Genomic DNA, 20,218 nt, shown 5'->3' on the forward strand with positions numbered 1-20,218 from the left:
CATCATTTTCCAAGATGCTTCACCAAAGTATCCACAAGTATCTCTAACCCAGTTGGGGAGTGGCCACTTCTCCACAGTGGTAGATTAGAAATGCTTGTGAGAGGGTGCAGGGGAAGGCAGGATACGAACAATTTCAGTGAATCTGGTGGGAGGGGGAATAAGGAGCTGGGGAACATGATTTTGGCTAACATGGGTAAAACAGTCTGGACTATTGTCTTTTTAAAAAACTACCACAGAACATCTGTATACATCAAAAAGTTGAGAAGGCTAAAATCCCAAATAAAGTCAAGCCTATAAATTCAGAATTATAAGAATAAGGTGCTTCTCTCATAAGGTCACAATATGCTTTCTTTTGTAGTTGTTACATATACCGTACATAAGTTATCCCTGACAGCTGCAGAAAGGATTCAGTGCATTTAAAAACAACCACAAAATAGAAAAGTCCAGTAAGAACTAACCATCCCATGTCCCTAGTTTGATCCTATGTCTATTTACATAAACGGTCATCAGTAATTACAGTAACTTGCATGCAGTGAAAACCACAGAGTGGTATCTTTTGCACATGGTAGTTAGCATGTTCTTGTGTCTCTTTTAATGGCTTCTGAAGAAAATCTTCATTTTGAAGAAAAATGTGAATTCAAGGAAACGTTTCCCAATTGTCCTTTCTTATCATTCTGACCCTGAGTGTCAATGTCTTGTGGAAACTAAGCAGTTCTTCTTTGTGTGCTGACATTAAATGGCAGGAGGACTGGCACTGTTGCTACAGTCAGCTCAGTCTGACAATAACAAACTTGCTCAATTTGTATGTGATCATAACATTTGACCAGTTACAAAAGTGTCTAAGACTTCAAACAATAGTCACACACACACACACACACACACACACACACACACACAACCACTAAAAAAAAAAACTACCCTAAATTGAAACTTAACACATGGTGAGCACGTGTAACTCTTCACTTCTCTATTTTTCTGGTTTCTATCTTGATGAACCGCTGCACTGACAAGCAAAGAAAAGAACAAGGTCATTCACAGTGACTTAAAATACCTGGTAGAGAATCCATTTTCACTGCAGTTCCCAACAGGCACTGCCACACTCTGTCTGGGGAACTCTGGTCTAACCACAGCTGGCAGGCTCCAGTACTGTGCACCATCAGCACCCACAGCAGGACAAAAACTCAGCAAAATTTGCTTCTGCAGAAGGGACATTTCCAGTGTTGATGGACCAATGTCAGGCATCAAGTCCCAGCAAGGAAGGGAACTGGATTCCATAGTAGGCTGATGTTTCCCTGGGCTAATGCTAAAAGTTGCACTGTCTGGAACAGGCAAACACTGCAATGAAAGAAGATGGTACAGAGGAGGATTACTCAGTAACCAAAGGTTCCCAAACTTATTTGGCTTACTGCCCTCTTCAAAAAAAAATTACTCAGCACCCCCCTGGAAATCTACTTTCTTTAACTCTTTCACTTTTTTTTTTTTTTTTTTTTTGAAATTTGCATGGGTTCCAAAAAATGCCACGGGCCTAGTGGGTGGTGTCGCCCACTTTGAGAACCTATGCTAGAGGAAGACAATTATGTTTTAAAAATTTTTTTTGTAAATATAACTACTTAAGAGAGCAACAATGTGACCATGAATGAACAACTTAATTTCTTGAAGTCTCAGTTTCCTCATTTGTAAAATCTTAAATATTAAGGTACTATGTTAATAATGGTTTATATCATCATTATCTATTTTAGCAATGATGATGATGATGATATTAAAATATGGTGGATATATGGCAACAAAGCCTTACAGAGTAGACTGTAGGATCCCTTTGCCCTCTTCTGGTGGAGCACAACAGGCGTCTCAACATGATCTGTACTGAGTAAGAGGGGAATGGAAGGAACACATATGAGATGAAGTTAGAGTCATCCTCCCATGCAAGGTAGGCATGGTCTCACACCTAGTTTGCTTTTGTTTGAGAATTGTAAGGGACCTTGTTGTCCAAGCCGGTTGTGAAAGGAATGCCTACTGAAACATACTGGACAAGCGATTGATTGACTTCTGCTTGAAGACCTTCAAAGAGGGGGAATTCCCCACCTCTCACAGTGGCCCATTCTATTCTGGGACAGCTCTGATTGGAAGGGAATTTTTTCTGACATGTATGAAGGGCCCTGGGATGGTCCCCCTGCCTAGAATCATTACCCTTATACAACTGCTCCAATAAGTGGTATTCCACCATCATACAATCCTTCTTGGAGTTAAGCACTGGCTGATACAGGTGAGATAAGTCCTTTTGTAAAGGACAAGCATATAATATGTCAGTTATGTCCTTGTGTGAATAAATTTGGTAGATAACTTGAGGAATCTACATCAGAGGTATCAATCTCTCAGCCCTTGGGTGCATTCACAAAACCCCAGGCCGGGAACTAAATCAAAATATAACCGGGAATGTTCAAATGAAAAAAATATATATAATTGTTCTTGAGTTGTTTTAGTTGTGTCCGACTCTCTATGACCCCATTTGGAGTTTTCTCGGCAAAGATACTGGAATGGTTTGCCTTTTCCTTCTCCAGCTCATTTTACAGATGAGGAAACTGAGGCAAGCAGGGTTAAGTGATTTGCCCAGGGTCACACAACTAGTAAGTGTCTGAGGTCAAATTTGAACTCAGGTTCTCCTGACTCCAGGGCTGGTGCTCTATCCACTGCATCACCTAGCTGCCCACCCCTCCAAAATATAATACAACAAATATAATGTTAATTTGTGTTTTTCTAATCCTATGTGTGTCTGGCAGGGATCGATTTCTATTTGAGTTTGACACTCCTAGTCTACTTGAGGGAAAAATGGGTAGGAAAAATGTAAAAGTGCCTGAAGCAGAGTATTCACTTAATAAATGCTTGCTGATAGAGAAAAGACAAACTTTCCCTGCTTCACAATTTTGCCTTGAGGGCAAGGGCCCAGGGTAAAAGGAGGGACTTTTATATTAATTTTTAGATGGAAATCCTCAGTGTCCAAAGCCAGTTGATAGAGCAGAAAGAGTTATCATGGAAGAATCAAGGCGGGGAAGACTTGGATTTCAGTTCTGGTTCTGTCATTTACTGGCTGTGTATTAATTTCCTGGTCTGTAAAATGGGTTTAATAATACTCACCGGATTCACCTCACAGTACTGTTATGAGAAGTAAATATAGCATCTAAGATAAGTAAAAGTGCTTCGTGTTAAACAGAGATACTTTATTAGGGATTCCTATGAGGCAATTATTCACAGGATCAATCACAGAGGAGCATGAGAACTCTGCCCAACTCTAGGAAAGAACCCAAGGTAGAAGTGAAGCAAAGGTTCTCTGCTGTAGGGAAATATCTGACCATCAGATCTCCAAGGAGACTCTGGATTACGAATTGGGGAGAAATGACAGGATCCCACAACTTTCTTTTCACCACTCCTTTGATCCCCACAAAGGTGACACTATTACTTTCTCATGTCCTTAGAAGCACAACTAGTTGGGACACTTCTTTTAGGACATTCCAGCATCTTTTTGTAGCATTTCAAAGAAGCAAGATTAAATCATATTATTATGAAATTTTCATGAATTTCATGTCAATATTTAAAATCAAAATGAATGTTTAAAATATTCACTCTTTGTGCTTGCTTTAATGCCAACTCCAAGGGCCTAAGATAATGAAAGATAGTAAGTGACAAGGTGAACTATAAATTTGCTGAGGTCTTATTTATCTTTCTATCTGCCAGACAACACACATCACCCACATTAGACACTGAAGAAATGGTTGCTGAATAAATGAATCTTCTGAATGTGCTTGCAATTTAATACTCAAATTCTACAAGCTGAGACCTGAACGTTTAACTTCTGAAAAAAAGAGGATTTTCATAAAAGAAAATGTGCTCTACAATGGTTTCAATAACATATAGCTTAGTTTGTATCTTGCTTGTAAGCCTCATTCAAATCTTACCTTAATATCTCCAAACTTAATCGCTCCTATTAATTGTAAAAATGGTTCCCTCACAATCCTTCTGAGCATTCCTGGACTCTGCCTTCTGTATGTTTATTTCCTGCATACACTGTTCTGTCACCAGGACTCTAACATAAATGAGTTGATGCATTTTCATGGCTAACCTTTTCAACTGCACACAGTGTCAATGTTTCCAGACCCATGGCTTTTGTTCAGGTACTGGAGCTGTCTCCAAACTGCTACCTCAAACATTTCAGCCTGTGAGGCAGATGTACTTCTCCATGAGAACCTTGAGCAGACTCTCAGAACTGCTTCCACAGCTATTATGGATTACAGCAAGCATATTAAAGGACTGTTCTGCAGCCTCTGAACAGATGTACATCAGACAGAGCTAAGCCTGCATTGTGTCAGAATCTGCTGCTTTGTGAGGATTCTGATGGGAGCTAATTACCTCAGAAGCACTGGCCATGACTTCTGTCAGTGTTTGTAATTAAAGAAAAAGCAATGGATTTATTTTCACCTATTTTTAATTTGAGGGGATTTTCCTTCTAGTTTTTTTTAGAGACTAATTGAGTCCTATGTCTGAATGTTAATTTTTCCCAATGGCAGACGTTAACCTTAAAACCATTCCTGGAATCCCTTACCTCCTCCTCTCTGTAACAGGGACTTGGAACAGTTAACTGTGGCTTACAAAATATTTGGTACGGAGTGTCATTGGTGATTATGGCCTCATCTTCAATCTGTAGAATTTGTATACCTTGCCGAACCATTGAAGAAATGCAGAACTGGCACAGCTGTGAGAGAAATGAAAGAAAAAGAGTAGCTTTTATCATGATATAATAACTAAAAATATCCTTTTCTTTAGCACAGATTCTGATTGAACACGATGGATCATGATTACTGCACACACTCACTACTCCAGTCAACCTTTGAGCTCAGGTGGGTTTACAGACCTTGGTCCCATTGAGTGACTTATATAGATTTGTCTTTAAGTTATTACGGAAACTACCTTGCACAAGAGTTCATTTCTTAAGGACTTTCAAATAGGTGGATGTGAATAGATTTCCTAAACCCAGAGAACTTTTATTCTTCAACTGGCTGCCAATCCAGTGTGATTCCACACAGATTATCAAGAATCCAGTCACTCCCAAGATAAGAAAACTTTTATCATGTGTCTTCTGTTACCTGCTATCTCTATTAAAGTCCAAAAAAACTGACCCAGATAACTTAAGAGTCTTAAGTCAAGCTTTAGGGGGAAAAAACCCCCAAAACCTCTTTCCCCATGCCTTTTCCAGAAAGCTAATGAATGCTGCTGCCCTGAAGAGAATTTCTTGGTGGAATTTCTAAAGGCCCACTCCCTGTCCCCTCCTGAGATTAGCTGCATCTAAGTAATATTAAATATCAGCCTTTTAAAGCATCATAATGACGTCTATCTTTTCCATTCCACTTAGGAATGGAAAACTTTATCAATTGGCAAGGATTGTTACCAGCAAGGAGAATAAGCATTATTGTAAGGTTAGAGTAGGACAAATCTGTCTTATTTTTCCACTAATTCTATATACTTTCTTCTTTTTAATGTACTTTTAAAAAAAGGTGGAGCTTTTGGAGGTGGGGTGTATATGAAAGAAAATCCCTGTTTTCTCATCTGGCTTTCAGAGCTCTTCACCATGTGGCTCCAGCCCACCTTAGCAGGCTCACTGCATGGCTTTCCTCTTCAAGCACTCCTCTTCCCAGCCTGTCTATGTGTACCTTCTAGACATCCCATCTCCCTGCCTGGGATGCACTCCTCCTTCACCTCTACCTTACAGAAGCCATAGCTTCCTTAAAACCTCACCTCAAATGGCTGAAGCACAGAGTAAGTGAGGGGCTATGATATTTAATCAGTCTGAAAAGAAAGACTGGAACCAGCTTGTGAAGGGTGTTAAATACCAAATGCAGCAGTTTATATTTTATGCTAAGGTCAATGGAACACCAGTGAAACTTATTCCACCAGGTGGAAGTTTAGTTTCCAACATGTGTTGATGCATATTTGAAGAATATGGCAGCTGTGAGGAAGATGAACGTGATGCAGAGAGAGGCGATGAAGACCAGGACTAGAGATGTTGTGGGGTGTATGAGCAGAGAGAGGTGGATGACAACAAGAATTGGCAATTGATTGGGTACAGCGCTTTTGGGTGCAAAGCATTGCTGGTAATTTGCTGCCAATTTAGAGTAATCAGTTTTTTCCCATTTGATTGGGGTACCTTCGTTAAAAAGTTGGGCATCAGACTGATTGTCAGGCCAAAATTCCCCATCAAATATTGTTTCTAGGGAAAATCAGATTAAACTTATATTGATTTTCTTAGGAACAGAGTCTACATGCAGTTCAAGGATTGCCTATGGTTCTTTCTTAATGCTTGTAAGGAGAATAATTCTACTTCCTGCCCTAAAGAGAAGAGGTCAAATAGAGTATGTGGAGATTTTGGAATACGTCCTTCCTCCTCCTTCCATTTTTTTTCCTCATCCTCCAAATCAAGTGACTGCCGAGTGTTTTGAAACAGAACAGCTCCTGAACAAATTATGTGATCTAGTTTTTATTACTTATTGGTCAGGAAAAGAAAACTACAAACCAGAGCTCTATGAATCTAAGAATCCAGTGTTTCCTTGTTCTAAATTAATGCTTTAAGACAAATTAGAGCAAAGAAGAGTTAACTAATATTAAATTATATACAGATATGAGTATGTATTGATATATGTATATATGTATGTGCATACATAGATGTGTAAGCACATATGTATAGACGCGTGCATGCGCGCGCGCGTGTGTGTGTGTGTGTGTGTGTATAGTTAGACATTTTCCCTGTAGTCACAGTCTCTGATCCTACCTTCTGATGTCCTGGGAAAGCACCGAGTCTGATTTCAGCACCCACAAACCCTTCTTCATCCAATACCACAACTTCTCCATTGCTGCCATCTTTCCATTTGGGAGATGTCAGGTTGTGGACCAATTTAATTGCCACTGACTTATGCACAGTGTTTGTATTCGCCCAATATATTCCAATTTGAAAGGCTTCCTGGAAAATTAATGATTCAATTAGAAAGGATTTTTTTTTTCTACCTTGACTGATGATAATGCATAGGAATTGCTTAGATTGCATAATGTCTGTCTATCAATGCAGCAGTCCCTGCCTGTATTTGTCAGCCATCCCCTCCCTATTCCCTCCTTTACCAATTCTTTGCCTTTCCTTACCACTAAATCACTTTGTATTTATCTTATATTTACTTCTCATATACCCCTTGAAGGCAAGGACTGCTTCACCACCTGGTGTCAGGAAGAAAGGAAGTGCTTAATAAATGCTTGGATAGCTGATTAACTGAGTTATGCTTTTCGGGAAATTCAGACTTTTATATTTTTGTGATTAAAGCTGTTTATGAGTCACAGTGGCATTCAGTTATGAAAAAAACAATCCTGTTAACTCCAAAAGGTTTAAAAACTTGGATTCTAATCTCATTTTACCGAGGAACATTCTTTATTTATATATGCCACATAGGCCCACTTTTAAGAGGTACCATCATTTGACAGCATATAGAAAGATAAAAATTCGATTACCTAAAAATGTTTCTGTATTGCAGGGTGAGATGGTGGCTCTGAAGTTCTTCCTGACCCATGAGCCACAAGATTTGAGCATTCTTTTCACTCTATTGTCCTGCACAGCTAGAAACATTATCGTGTCTTTGAATTCCTAATAGGCCACCAACATAATACCTCCTATGTCACTTTAAGCAAGTCACTCAACTTCTTCCAGTCTCAATTTCCTCATCTGTAAAATGAGGGGGTTGGAATAATAATAGCTAAAATATATATAATGCTTTAAATTTTGAAAAACACTTTACATAATTATCCTCACAACAACCCTGTGAGGTAGGTTATTACAACCACTTTACAGGTGAGGAAACTAAGGTTGAGAGAGGCTAGTGACTTGTCCAGGGTTACACAGTATCTGAAGCAAGATCCAAAATTAGGTTTTTCTGATTCCAAATTCTGAACCCTACCCACTATATCATCTAGATGCCACATTATATGATCTTTAAGGCCCCTGGAAGCTCTAAATTCATAAGCCTAAGTACCAAATAATTCTCTGTAGCCATCATTAGCAAAACATAAAATCACAAGCAGGTATAAGACTATGCAGTAGACTTAGCAAAGAAGATTTTGGCAGACTTTTATCCAGAACCCCAACTCCAATTCTTCACCCATCAAGAAGTCTGCTAGCACTAATTGTGGTGGCACGTGCCTCTAATTCTGGCTACTGACAAGGTACAGGGTAGATCTCTTTGAGCTTGGTAGTTGCAAGCCACAGTAGGCTTTGCTGATTGAAAATGTCTGCATTATGTTTGAAACCAACAGGGTAAGCCTTGGGGTATGGGAAAGGGGGCCCCCTGGAGGCTTAAGAAAAGGCCCAGTTGTGCAGGTCAAAGTTCCTATGCCAATCAGTAGTCAGATTGGACCATGAGAAACCCACATACTTCTGGCCTGAGCAAAGATGGTCTTAAGGAAGAAAAGAAGTCCCCTAGGAGTATGTGTTTTGGAGATGGGAGCAGAGAAGAAGGGAATAGGAGGGACAGTGGTAGTTAACACCTGTTAGGTTTTTTGAGAGCACGTGACAAACATTCTAAGTAGGCCTGTTGTTTATGCTCACCAACTACTGTACACACTGTGGAAAGGACAATTAGATTTTGAAATCAGCTCAAGTGCCAAATGTAGAAGAAAGTTTATTGATATCAGTCACCTTTGAGTATCAAAACATATTTCATATTCTATCACTATATGTTAGAAGACTGAATGTTACATCCCATAAATAATCTCTGTGGGCAAGAATTTGGGCAACATAGCACAATAAATGCTGGCTGTTGAGAGAAAACAATTTATTTTAGCTTGAAAAGAGTGGGTACCTGAAAATTGGGAGGGATTATAATTTTGCCAGCTGGAACCTGGAGAATGATCTTCTCTCCTTCAAAAAGCCACAGGTCCCACTTAGACTGATTGATCAGCAAGGCCCAGGGCAGAAGTTCTATCAGCAGTGTCTTCACATACGGCTTCCAGACAGACAGCTTCACCCGCATTGGGCTGTCCCACTGACTTAGTTGTTCGTTACTGCTCCAAATGCCACAACCAAGAGATAGAAGGGAATAAGTTCAGTATTACTAAAATAGGATTAATGATTTCAGACACAGAACATTTTTGTTTAATACCTCTTCACACCAAATACTCCTACCCCAAACTTGCCGACAGAAGGAAACAATAACTGTTGCATATTATGAGCTTTGTCATTTGCAGATAATCTAGGCTTTCAGTTAAGCATCCAAAAACTTACTCATAAGAAGAATGAAATCTCCAAATCTGATGAACGAATGAAAAAGACTTGTATTTACCTTTACTATAACAATAAACTTTGTAAATAAACAAAATGTCAACTCTCTCCTAAGTGGTGATGTACTATTTGTGATGAGAGACGGCTGGAGAACATTACCTGTCAGCATCCTTCTTATTATAGGGCCACACAGGCAGGGGAGAGTTCTGTGGGCCATAGAACTCTGCGAGAATCTGATTCACTGGGCCTTCAGGATGAGTCTTAGTAGCTATTTGTTTGATGAGTGCTGTTGAGATAGGGACAGCACAGTCTGAAGGATCCTCCTCTTCTCTGTGAAATGGAAAGAGAAAGTAAGAATAAGTATATGATTCCTCTAAAATTTGATAGTTAATCAAGATATTATGATTGCAAATTTACTTAAGAATAAAAATAATGGTGACAACTTAGTAGAAAGTATTGGGGTTACAGAGTAACTGCACACTTAATTCTCAAAACCCAAAGGTGGGAAGTATGAGGATTACTGTCCCCATTTTACAGATGAGGAATGAGGAAGGGAAATGTCTGGCTCTGGCTCACAGCTAGAAAGTGGTAAAGTGGGACTTGAACTTATATCTTCTGCCACCAAGCTCGGTGCTCTTTCTCATCTGCTCTGCTAATTCTTGCTTGGCTCTGGGACTGATGATGCTGGTTGTGTATTATCTGGTCGCTTGGGTTATTTTCCTCCTCCTCTGCCCCATTCCCTGTTCGTCCACTAGAGAATTCTGGTTTAGTCGTGAATTTCACTTAATCCAAACTACCTGTCTACTCTGTTTCTATGAGAAAATGATTTGTTTGGCTGGATTTTCATGTGAAAGATGGAAGAGTAATCAGGGGAGACTGGCCAGAGAACTTTTAAGACAGCATTCCCATGAAAAACAAAACATTTTAACAGTGAGTTTTACATAATTCTTTTCCTTTTTGGATAGAGAAGGTCAATTTTCTACTGAGTTCATTTAGGAAGATACAGACACATTTCCAGTACCTTGCTTGAAACGTTAGGTGATGCACAAGATCAGGTTCTATGTTTTGCAGTGATTTCTCTTGCCCCTGCCCTGGAATGATTTGTGTTTCGCTCAATCCCAGACTCCTTTTCTCCAAATGTATGATAATGGGGTCTGGAAGATGACTCCTCATGATAAAAAGAGGGCTGAACACAATCTATAAAAATAAAAGGACAGAACAACTTTCATATTTGCTTTGTTGCAGTATTCCAGCTGCTTGATGCCGAAACAAACTTGCAATAAATCTCAGCTCTGGGTCACTCTGCCCTCAATTTATTTCAGAACATGAAAGGTCAGAGCTATATACAGTTTTGAGGATGGAGAAAGCACTCACCATTCGTTGCTCTACTTGAGAATTGGGTTCTAAAGTCAGAACTGTGCACCAAACATAGATAATAGAACTGTTTGAAGATGGCACCTGTATATACAAAGACAGAAAGGTCCCAGTAAGGAAAATTTTTCTAACCATGAAGCTAAATGTTTTATTAGTTAAAAAGGAAGCCATGGAGATAAAATGTAAGCTAGATGGAATTTAAAAGCCCACAACACAAACAGAAAAAAATCAGTTTAAAGTCACAGAAAAACCAAACATTTCTTGTATCAGATATAAAAGTGAATCCTTCAAACCAGGCAGAACCTGGCAGGTTTCCTCATCTCATGGGATACAGCCCATACATCTTCAAAGGGATAAAGAGAGGGGGTCTAGGAGGATAGAGTGACATAACAGTGAATGAGTGATGGAGAACGAAACAGAGGGGCATGTGTGTGCCAGGGAAGGAGACATGGCAATGCTAGCTTGGAGAATACCTCAAGTGAGGCTGGTGACTGGCACTATGCCTTTACCTCTACTATTTTAGTGACAGAAAACACAAAGAAATATGAATGACTCACTTTCCCTTATAATATTCTCAATAAAACAAATATGCTAAAGGGACAGCAAGGGACTCTACAAGAACACAATCCTCTATCCCCGCAAGCCTTTGTTCTCTTACCTGGATAACAATGCTGTAATCAGTGAGTTTGTCTTCTAAGCACACATCTCGTGACCAGGCTTCATCTCCTTCAGCTTTCACGCACAGCTCTGTGAGTTCATGATCTTCTAGAACGTAGGATGGTAATTTGTGCTTGCCTCTGAGGATATCCAAATGTTCCCTGACCACAGCCTGTCCGTCAGGCCCCATCACATGCTGTGCCACTTTGAGTTCAATGTTCTGGTCTAAGTAGCTGCTGATGATCTGTCTCCCGCAGATGATAATCTATAAGGCACAAAACCAAGTATCATCATTTATAAAAGATGGTGTACAGAGGCTGATTGTTTATACAGACAAGGTTTTCTAATGAAAAACCTCATTAATTCAGATTTCATTAGTGAGAAAGTTGTGAGAATTTGGATAGGATTAATGTTTTCATTTTACATAGACTCATTCATTGAGCTGACTATAGTCTAATCTTCTGTACCTTTGCTCTGTATTAAGCAGAATTACTAAAAAAAATTAGTAGGAGAAATATGATAAAAAAATTTAACCTATAAAAACAAACTGCTTCCAAGCATTTCAGAAGGAGTCATTTATAAATAAACACATAATATTACTCATTACCATTTTATAAATGACAAAGGAGTCCAAAGAAATTTTTTATTTGCTTAATAGAGGTCACCATTTATTTTGGAAAGAAATAAAACCATTTTTTTTCTTAAAAAGGTAATCTATAACTTGATCTATCTGTCAATTCAGACTTTTTCTTAATTCTTTTCCCCAATTAATCTGAATTGCTGAGGCTTGGTATTACTCTTTGTATAATATAAATGTTCCTTAAAAAAAAAACCCTATATAAATCACATGGCATTTTAAACCTATTCACTATTAGTACTTTGAAAAGAGCCCTAGATCTAGAATCAGAAATCTGGGTTCAAATTCTGGCTTTGCTACTTATTTCCTGTATGACCTTGGGCAAGTCATTTCTCTCTGATTCATTTTCTTCATCCATAAAAGGAGGACATTGGAATAGCTGACCTCTAAAATTCCCACCAGGTCTAAGTTAAAAATATGATATAATATTATAAAGAAAACTTGTATTAAATACTTTAGTAAAGCAAATGATCTTCAACAATGTGAATATTCACCTTCTAATTTTGTTTGGGAAGCTTGTATTTCCATACACACATATATTATATCATACATTGTGTGTATGTATATATAATGATGGACATACCTGTATAATCTGATTAAATGCCATTCTTTGCTCCCTTCCCCTCTCCAATTTTAAAGTTGATTTTTGGACAATTTCCCATACATATCTAAAGGATAGGCAGCAAGGGTGAATGGTGAATGATGCTTTCACAGTAATATGTAGAGGTGCCAGGTGCACTGTGGAGTGCTAGATTAGGGGGTAAATTCTTCTCTCCAGGCTAAACACTCTAGTGCTGTGCAGATTTTAAAGAAAGTTACATAAAAGTAATGGCTAAAATAAATTTCAGAAAGTTCGGAGACAATATTGTAACTCTCTTCTTACTTTGGACATGCCCAGGACCTGGCAGCTCATACATAGTGCTATTGCTTCAGAAACCTTGGGCCCCCATGAGATTAAGAATAGAATTTTGCTGTCTCTCTCAGCAACCATGGAATATCTGTAACCATCTGGGGCTCACTTTATTTAAAGACAAAAATCCCCATTTGTGGTTTTTTATAGCTTCATTTTCAACTAAAAAAGCCTGTCAGGCTGGCTTTCAAATTTGATAAAAAGAAAACCTTTAAAACTGGCCATGGAGACTTGGCTACTTAGAAGAAGAAAATCCAAAATGGTTGCCTCCATCTTGGCAGGGGTATTTCATGTCTCCCACAATGCAGGGTTCAGTGGGAGGCAAGAGTCTGCTTTTCTTCAAAGTGGCAATATTCACCAAGCTTTCATTTCACAAATTGTGGACAGAATTTCAAGATTATTTCATCAGTTGAAGACAGATACTTAAGTTTTTTTTTTTAAATACAGTGTTTCTACTTAATATATATTTCCAGGTTTTGTCCTAATCCTTTTTCCTAACCCTTTTCCCCCACAATCTCACAGAGATGTGTATTGAAGATTTCTACATATGATTTTACTTAACAGGTTTTGAAACTCTTATAAGATCAGAGCCAAGAAGATATTGAAGAACAGCTCCTGAACCTCATACGAAATGGCAGATTTTATCTTTAAAATGATTAAAAGAGCATGTATATATACACACATCGATATTTTCAGAGTAAGTAAAAATTGCCTCCTTGAAGAGATGCAAAACTGCTCTCTGTAAGCATTGACCATGTGTGGTTATGTGAACTTGGAGCTTTCTATGGAGTAAAAAGGCACTGAAATTTGATGTGCACATTGTTGTCATTTGAAGATGACAGCTGATGAGTTTGGAGGGAGAGAGAGAGAGAGAGAGTGTGTGTGTGTAGGCAGAGCCCAAGACACAGCTCTATGACCAGCAGTGCTCCCCACACTAACTATATGTATGGATTGTGCTTTGGTTTGATGTTACAGATGTGGTTTGTTGGGCTTTTCATTGTTTGCAGTTCCACCTCTGGCTTTGCTCAAAGTGAACCACCTTCTGACTGCTCCATGTTTGGCTGGCTTGGCCACTGCTGCTGTTTCCCAGCATTCCACAGAATTGCTTTGTTTAGAAACTGATTCTATTATACAGCCCTGTTACTATGCTGTTGACAAGAAATTCTGAAACTTGAAGCACAAGTTGTGTGTGTGTGTGTGTGTGTGTGTGTGTGTATGTGCATGCACATGTGTGCGTGCACACACACACATGCGTGCATGTTTGTTCTATGAGGGTGGAGGTAGAAAATGTGCTTAAAAAACTAGGCAAGAATTCAGTTCCTTCTTGCTTCCTGTGTAAGAAAAGACCTAAGAGTGTATATATAAACATATGAGCTCAGTCACATTTACACGTTTAGATATGTAAAGATACAACTACTGGGGAGACTGTAGTGCTTATTAATGCCTTGGTACTTCCTTTCAAAGGTAAGTGTGATAGGAGTGCTGCTAACATTTCACTAAAGTCGCCAAAAAAAGGTCTTTTCTTGGTTGGTTGACTTCTCTTTACCTTCTGAAAGCACATTCATTATACAGAGGTGGACAGAGCAGGTCAAAGGCAAGAGTAAAGAAAAGGGTGAGGTAGTTCCCATAGGGAAGTATTACTAATACTTAACACTGCAAATAAAATTTGGAAAAAACTGGAGTGTTTTTGAACTGGCACCAGATGCCTTTAAAATATATGGCTTTGTCACTAGGAGAGAAGGTGACTTAAAGGATCTATGTAGATGGGGATAAGGAAGTTCAAAAAAGTTTTTAAATCCCAAGGCTTAAAAGTTCTTTTGCTTGGTCCTGTTTCAAGTCAATATTTATATTGAAATTTTTTAAAAGCATATAATTTTAAACCAAGAAACTGAGGCAATCTGAAGGGAGCAAATATACATTTAGTAATTTTTAAAAAGTAAGCATAGCAGAGATTTAAAAAAATACATTCTTTATATAACCATTTGACTTCTGCCATATTATCATACAGTATAACATTTGCATTGAGGAACCTCAACATAAATTAAAATGTCACTGAAATTTATTCTCTCCCTAGAAAATACATAATTTCCATCCAGAAAGGAGAACATACTCTTGTATTCCCACAAATTACAACTGGCCACAATCATGCCTTGGAGAGAGTTGTCATGGCCAGAATGAGCACTAATAATCACTTCCACATAAATGGGTCCAACCATTTAACTGATTGGTGGTATTTCTTAATGTACAAATACATGTATGCATGTATGTATGCACATATACACATGTGCACTTATGTAATTTAAAGTGTATACATATCTATACATAAGTAGAGATTTAATACACACATATATAGTGGATACTAAGACTTCTATGATCTGTGACTTGATACTGTTATTTATATTTCTATATATATGCTTGAAGGTTTGCAAAATATTTTCCCCAAAACAACTGTGTGAGGTTACAGATTGTAAAAGTATTAGTATTCACACTTTATAGGTGAAGAGTCATACAGGTGAGTTGATGAGGCTACTCATCTGATGAAATCAAAGAAGATAAGCAGCAGGTAACAGAAAATGAGGTGTTAAGGTTTTAAATCAGGGGTGCTTAACCTTTCTGTGTCATGGACCCCTCTGACAACCTAGTGAAGCCTACGGACCCTTTCTTAAAAGAATATTTTTAACTGCATAAAATAACAGACACAGGATTACAAAGAAGTCAATTATGTTTAAATAGTTTTCAAAATTTTTAAAAAGCTAAGTTCAGAGACACCAGGTTAAAGACTCCTATCTTAAATGAAGTGTAAAGAAGCTGTTACTTTTTAAAAAGAAATTCTTTTTGAGGCATGAAGAAGTTCTCTGATCAAAACTGACAGAATTACTTGGTTGTTAGCCACTGGCTAGCCAAGGATCAGCAATGCATGTGGTGGCCCTAAAGGGTCAGGTCAGAGTAGAGGGAGGGAACAGCTGGAGAATGTGACCTTTGGCCCAGAGAAGATAGTCATCTATGGAAGAAGAAAGAACCCAGCCCTTGAGAAGGAAACATTCTTTGTCTTTGTCTTGTGTGAGAAGCTTTTTTCTTCCCCATCAGCTCTGGCATCTTACAACAGAGCTACTCGCCTCACAGGAGACAGTGAGCCCAGCAGAGAGCTGTTCCAGCAGGTGAGGCAGAAGACTATTCTTAGGAGTATGAAATCTGATGGTTGAGAAGAGAGTTGGCCCTAGCTATTCAGAGTTGAACTATGGAAGAGACTAGGCCCAGGAAGTGGAGCTAAGAGACTAGCCTTGCATAGAAGCTACAGAGATCCCAGGAGGGAGGTCTCTGAGAGATTGTGACTAGCTCATAGGCACATAAGTTGCAAGTTTATGAAGCATAACTTGAACTCAGGTCTCTGGACTCAATGTCTGGCACAGTACTGATATGATCAGATATCTGCATAAGGAAAATCAGTCTGGATGTGGTGTGAAAATTGTAGGGAGCAAGTAAAACTGTAAAAAAAACCAGTAGGGAGCAAGATTGTAGGCTTAGAGACAAATACTAGTTAGAAGTATGATATTCTATTATGATAATCTATGAGAGAAGTATGATATTCTATTATGATAATCTATGAGAGAGGTTATTAGGCTTGGATTACAGTGATAGCAATAGGAATGGAAAAGAGCCAAAGATAATTTGTAGATGAGGTTTCGAATATAGGTAGTCAGGTAAACAGTGGTGCCATGGATGGAAACACGGAAGGCAGGAGGAGCAGCACATTTGGGAGAAAATATAATGATGAAAAGTTTGGCTTTAGACATGTTGAATATTTGGGGACATATGTTGAGTGCTCTGCCACTAACTAGGTGACCTTAGATAAGTAACAATCTTTTTTTTTCCTCCATTAAAATTTTTATTAAAAGCACTTAGGGGCAGCTAGGTGGCACAGTAAGTAGAGCACCAGCCCTGGAGTCAGGAGGACCTGAGTTCAAATCTGTCCTCTGACACGTGACACATTTACTAGCTGTATGACCTTGGGCAAGTCACTTAATCCCAACTGCTCTGCATTCCCCCATCAAAAAAAACAAACCAAAAAAACCCCAAGCACTTATTTTTTTTCTCCCTTCCATCACCACCCCCACTGGAAAAACAAAAACAAAAGACAAAATGAAGATGGATAGTCAAGCAAAACAAACTTCCTCAAGAGTCATGTCCAAAATTTTATGCCTCATTCTGCACCTGTCAGGGTGGGTGGCTGTTTTATCCTCAGTCCCCTGGAATTGTGGTTAGTCATTTTCTTGACCAGCATTCTTGTCTTTCAAAGTTATGTATCTTTACAATGTTGTTATTATGCAAATTATTCTCCTGGGTCTGTTCACTGCACTCTGCACCATTTCCTAAAAGTCTTCCCAGGTTTCTCTTAAATTGTCCCTTTCATCATTTCGGTAGCAATCTTTTTGACTCTCAGTTCACTCAACAGTAAGATGAGAGTGGAGCGGACTGCAGGGAAGATCTTTTTCACTACTAAAATCAACTGATTCACAGCACCATAGCTAGGGATAATAATCGTGGGAGGTGGGTGGCCTGCCTTACCTCTCACTGCAGTGAAAACTGGTTGAAGGAACTAGAGATATTTAGCCCAGAGAAAAGAAGACCCGGGGGGAGCACAACAGTTGTCTTAAAGTTATCTGAAGGACGTTTAAGTGGAAGGTGGGTTAGGTTTGTTTTTCTGGTCCTAGTTGGCAGAAGAGGAACAGCAAGTAGAAAAGTACAAAAGGAAAAAATGTAGGTTCGGTGTAAGGAAAAAAAATCCAAAACAACTAGAGATATTCCAAGTGGAACAAGCCACCTCCGGAGGTGGTAGGAACCCTTAGGAAGGATGTAAAGGAGATTCTTTAAAAAAATCAGATTCTTAGACAAGAAGGCCTTTGAGGTCCCTTCTAACGCTTCTATTTGGTGATTCTGAACTTGAATCCTCTACTCCAATAATCCTTCTCTAAATAGTATTTGTGCATTCCTGTAATCACTCTGTTCTGTCCCTGGAATGATCTCCTAATTTCTTCTCTGTCTGTCCACATCCTATCCATCTTGAGGCAGACTGGAAAATACACTTGACTTGAAATGGGAAAGACCCAGGTTTAAGCCCTAATTATCTGCCTTAGCAGTCTGTACCCTTGGGCAAAACACAGAAACTTCTCTGAGCTTCAGGGTCCTCATATGATGTACAAAATAAGGATAGTAATATTTTAACTACCTAGTTCACAGAGCTACGAGCATCACATGTTAACCAAACCAAAGTGTTAAGTAAATGTTATTTGCTGCCATTGCCAGGAATGCCCAACTTACATCATAAAGTAATGAGTTCTCTCTGACTGGAGGGGTTCAGATAGATGCTGGATGACTACCTGCCAAATATTCTAAGGAAAAAATCACTGTATGAACTGGTAGGGGGTTGGGCTAAATGACCTCTCAGGTCCATTCTAATTCTGGAAGTCCATGATTCACTAAAGTGAGCCTCTTCTAAGGAACCTTCCCTGACCTCTCCAACAGTGATCTCTTCCTCAGAATGCAATTCAATTCAGTTCAACAAGCATTTATCAAGTATCCTCCTTATGCAAGGTGCCGTACTAAGCACAAGAGATACAAAAAGGAAAACCATTCATTGCCTTCTGCTGGAGGGTTTCACTATCTACATATAAAAGTAAATACAAATCTGACATAAAAATTTCATGCAAAGAAGGTGGCACCTAGCTGAGCCTTGAAGGAAGCGCAGAAACAGGGACAGGAAAAAGCACGTTAAGCTCAGTCCCGGTTACCAGCCCTGGAGAGTAGGCCGGGTCAGTGCTTCAGTAGAAGGGCATCAGATCCCTAGAGATGTGCAGCTTCCTTCAGAAACCACGTGACCCAATGGTGGAAAGAGGTAGCAGCTGGTTGAGCCATTGGTAGAATTGAGAGGAGTATAGTACTCGGATAATCAGAGGAACTCTAAGAGGACCAAGGTTTCTAGACACAGAGGAAGAGTTCTTAGACAATTCTGAGTTCTTGAATCAGGCTTCCTGGAGAGAAGAAGAAAAAAGCTGGACCACGATTTTATATATATGTATGTATATGTACACACACACACATATATACACACATATATGTATGAATCAGAGGGCCTGGGTTCAAATCCTCACTCTGTCACCATTTGCGTGACCTTGGGAAAGTCATTTAACTCCTCTAGGTTTTAGTTTTCTCATCTAGAAAACAGAAAGTCCTGGACTAGTCAGCGCTCAATCTATGATCCCATGCACTTCAATGAGATTTTTAAAAGTTTCACCGATAGCAACTCGGTAGGAACCATGTCCTGCACTTGATGTCTTCATCGTTACCTATCAGACGCTCATTTAAAGAGTCTGGCAGTTCTTCCTGGAGGCTCTTCTCCATCCTTTTGCTGAGGGGACACATGAAGTTCTGTTCTCTGAAGATCAGGTGTGAACCATGCATGTAAAATGCATCCACTGTATTGCTCATCTCACTGGTTGTTTCCTGCTTAACCACTGGCATACGGCAATGGAAAAACCATCACTGAGCTACAAGAAACATTCCTCTTTATTTCCAGAGATGGCGTGCTGGTCTCCCCAGCTCTGACTGTACTGTTACAATAGGGATACAGATGTACATGTTAAAGTTCTTATGGCAAATCCAGTTATTGGGCAAGTCCTGAAGTCAGTTTTCAGATTTTAATACTTCCTATCTTTTCCTTTTCGCTCTTGTCATATGCTCAAAGCTTGAAAAATATCTTTTAAAAAAAAATACATTTTCACATCTTTAGAACACAAAAAAGTGTCAGATATTCCCTTTCCCCACCACCCGCCCCTGTTGCACTCATAGAACTTAAAAAACAGCCAAAAGGAAGCTTTATTAAATAAATAAAATGTGCTGAGAGCAGAGGCTTTATATGCCAAGAGTCAGACAGGAATGGATCTTTACTCCAGTTAACGTTAACTCCTGGAAAATAAAATGGCTGCGCGAGACTTGTATCTATATGTCGTCTTCAATGAGAACCAGGAGATTTTCCTGGGGATCGGTTTTTCAGTTTACTACACCCCATTCTCGGTTATCCAGCTTCCCAGGAGCCCCTTGCTTTCCTCTCTCCAAGCAGGCCTTTTGGCCGCTTCACAGCTCATTTGCACCTCTACCAGAAGGTGGGTGGTGACAGAAGGTAGAGGTGAAACTCATATCACTAAGTTTGGCTGCTCGTTAGCAGCTCTGGAAAAAAAGAGGTAGGGATAAGGTTGAAGCCATTATCATCATTATCATCAACAAGCACTTATTAAGTGCCAAGGTTCTCAGCAGGGGCTTAGGAACCCTAAGGAAAGTAAGG

General features: G+C 39.2%; 1 protein-coding gene across 1 annotated transcript in view; it reads right to left on the reverse strand.

Moving 5' to 3' along the window:
- VPS13B (vacuolar protein sorting 13 homolog B) overlaps positions 1 to 20,218 on the reverse strand; it is a 1,100,792-nt gene that overhangs the window by 54,740 nt on the left and 1,025,834 nt on the right. Inside the window, 8 exon segments of the mRNA XM_036759288.1 lie at positions 1,052 to 1,335; positions 4,595 to 4,744; positions 6,815 to 7,003; positions 8,883 to 9,084; positions 9,461 to 9,631; positions 10,323 to 10,498; positions 10,676 to 10,759; positions 11,334 to 11,597. Coding sequence (XP_036615183.1) covers positions 1,052 to 1,335; positions 4,595 to 4,744; positions 6,815 to 7,003; positions 8,883 to 9,084; positions 9,461 to 9,631; positions 10,323 to 10,498; positions 10,676 to 10,759; positions 11,334 to 11,597 — 1,520 coding nt within the window.

Source organism: Trichosurus vulpecula, chromosome 1 (assembly GCF_011100635.1).
Source record: "Trichosurus vulpecula isolate mTriVul1 chromosome 1, mTriVul1.pri, whole genome shotgun sequence".
Lineage (NCBI taxonomy): Eukaryota > Metazoa > Chordata > Mammalia > Diprotodontia > Phalangeridae > Trichosurus > Trichosurus vulpecula.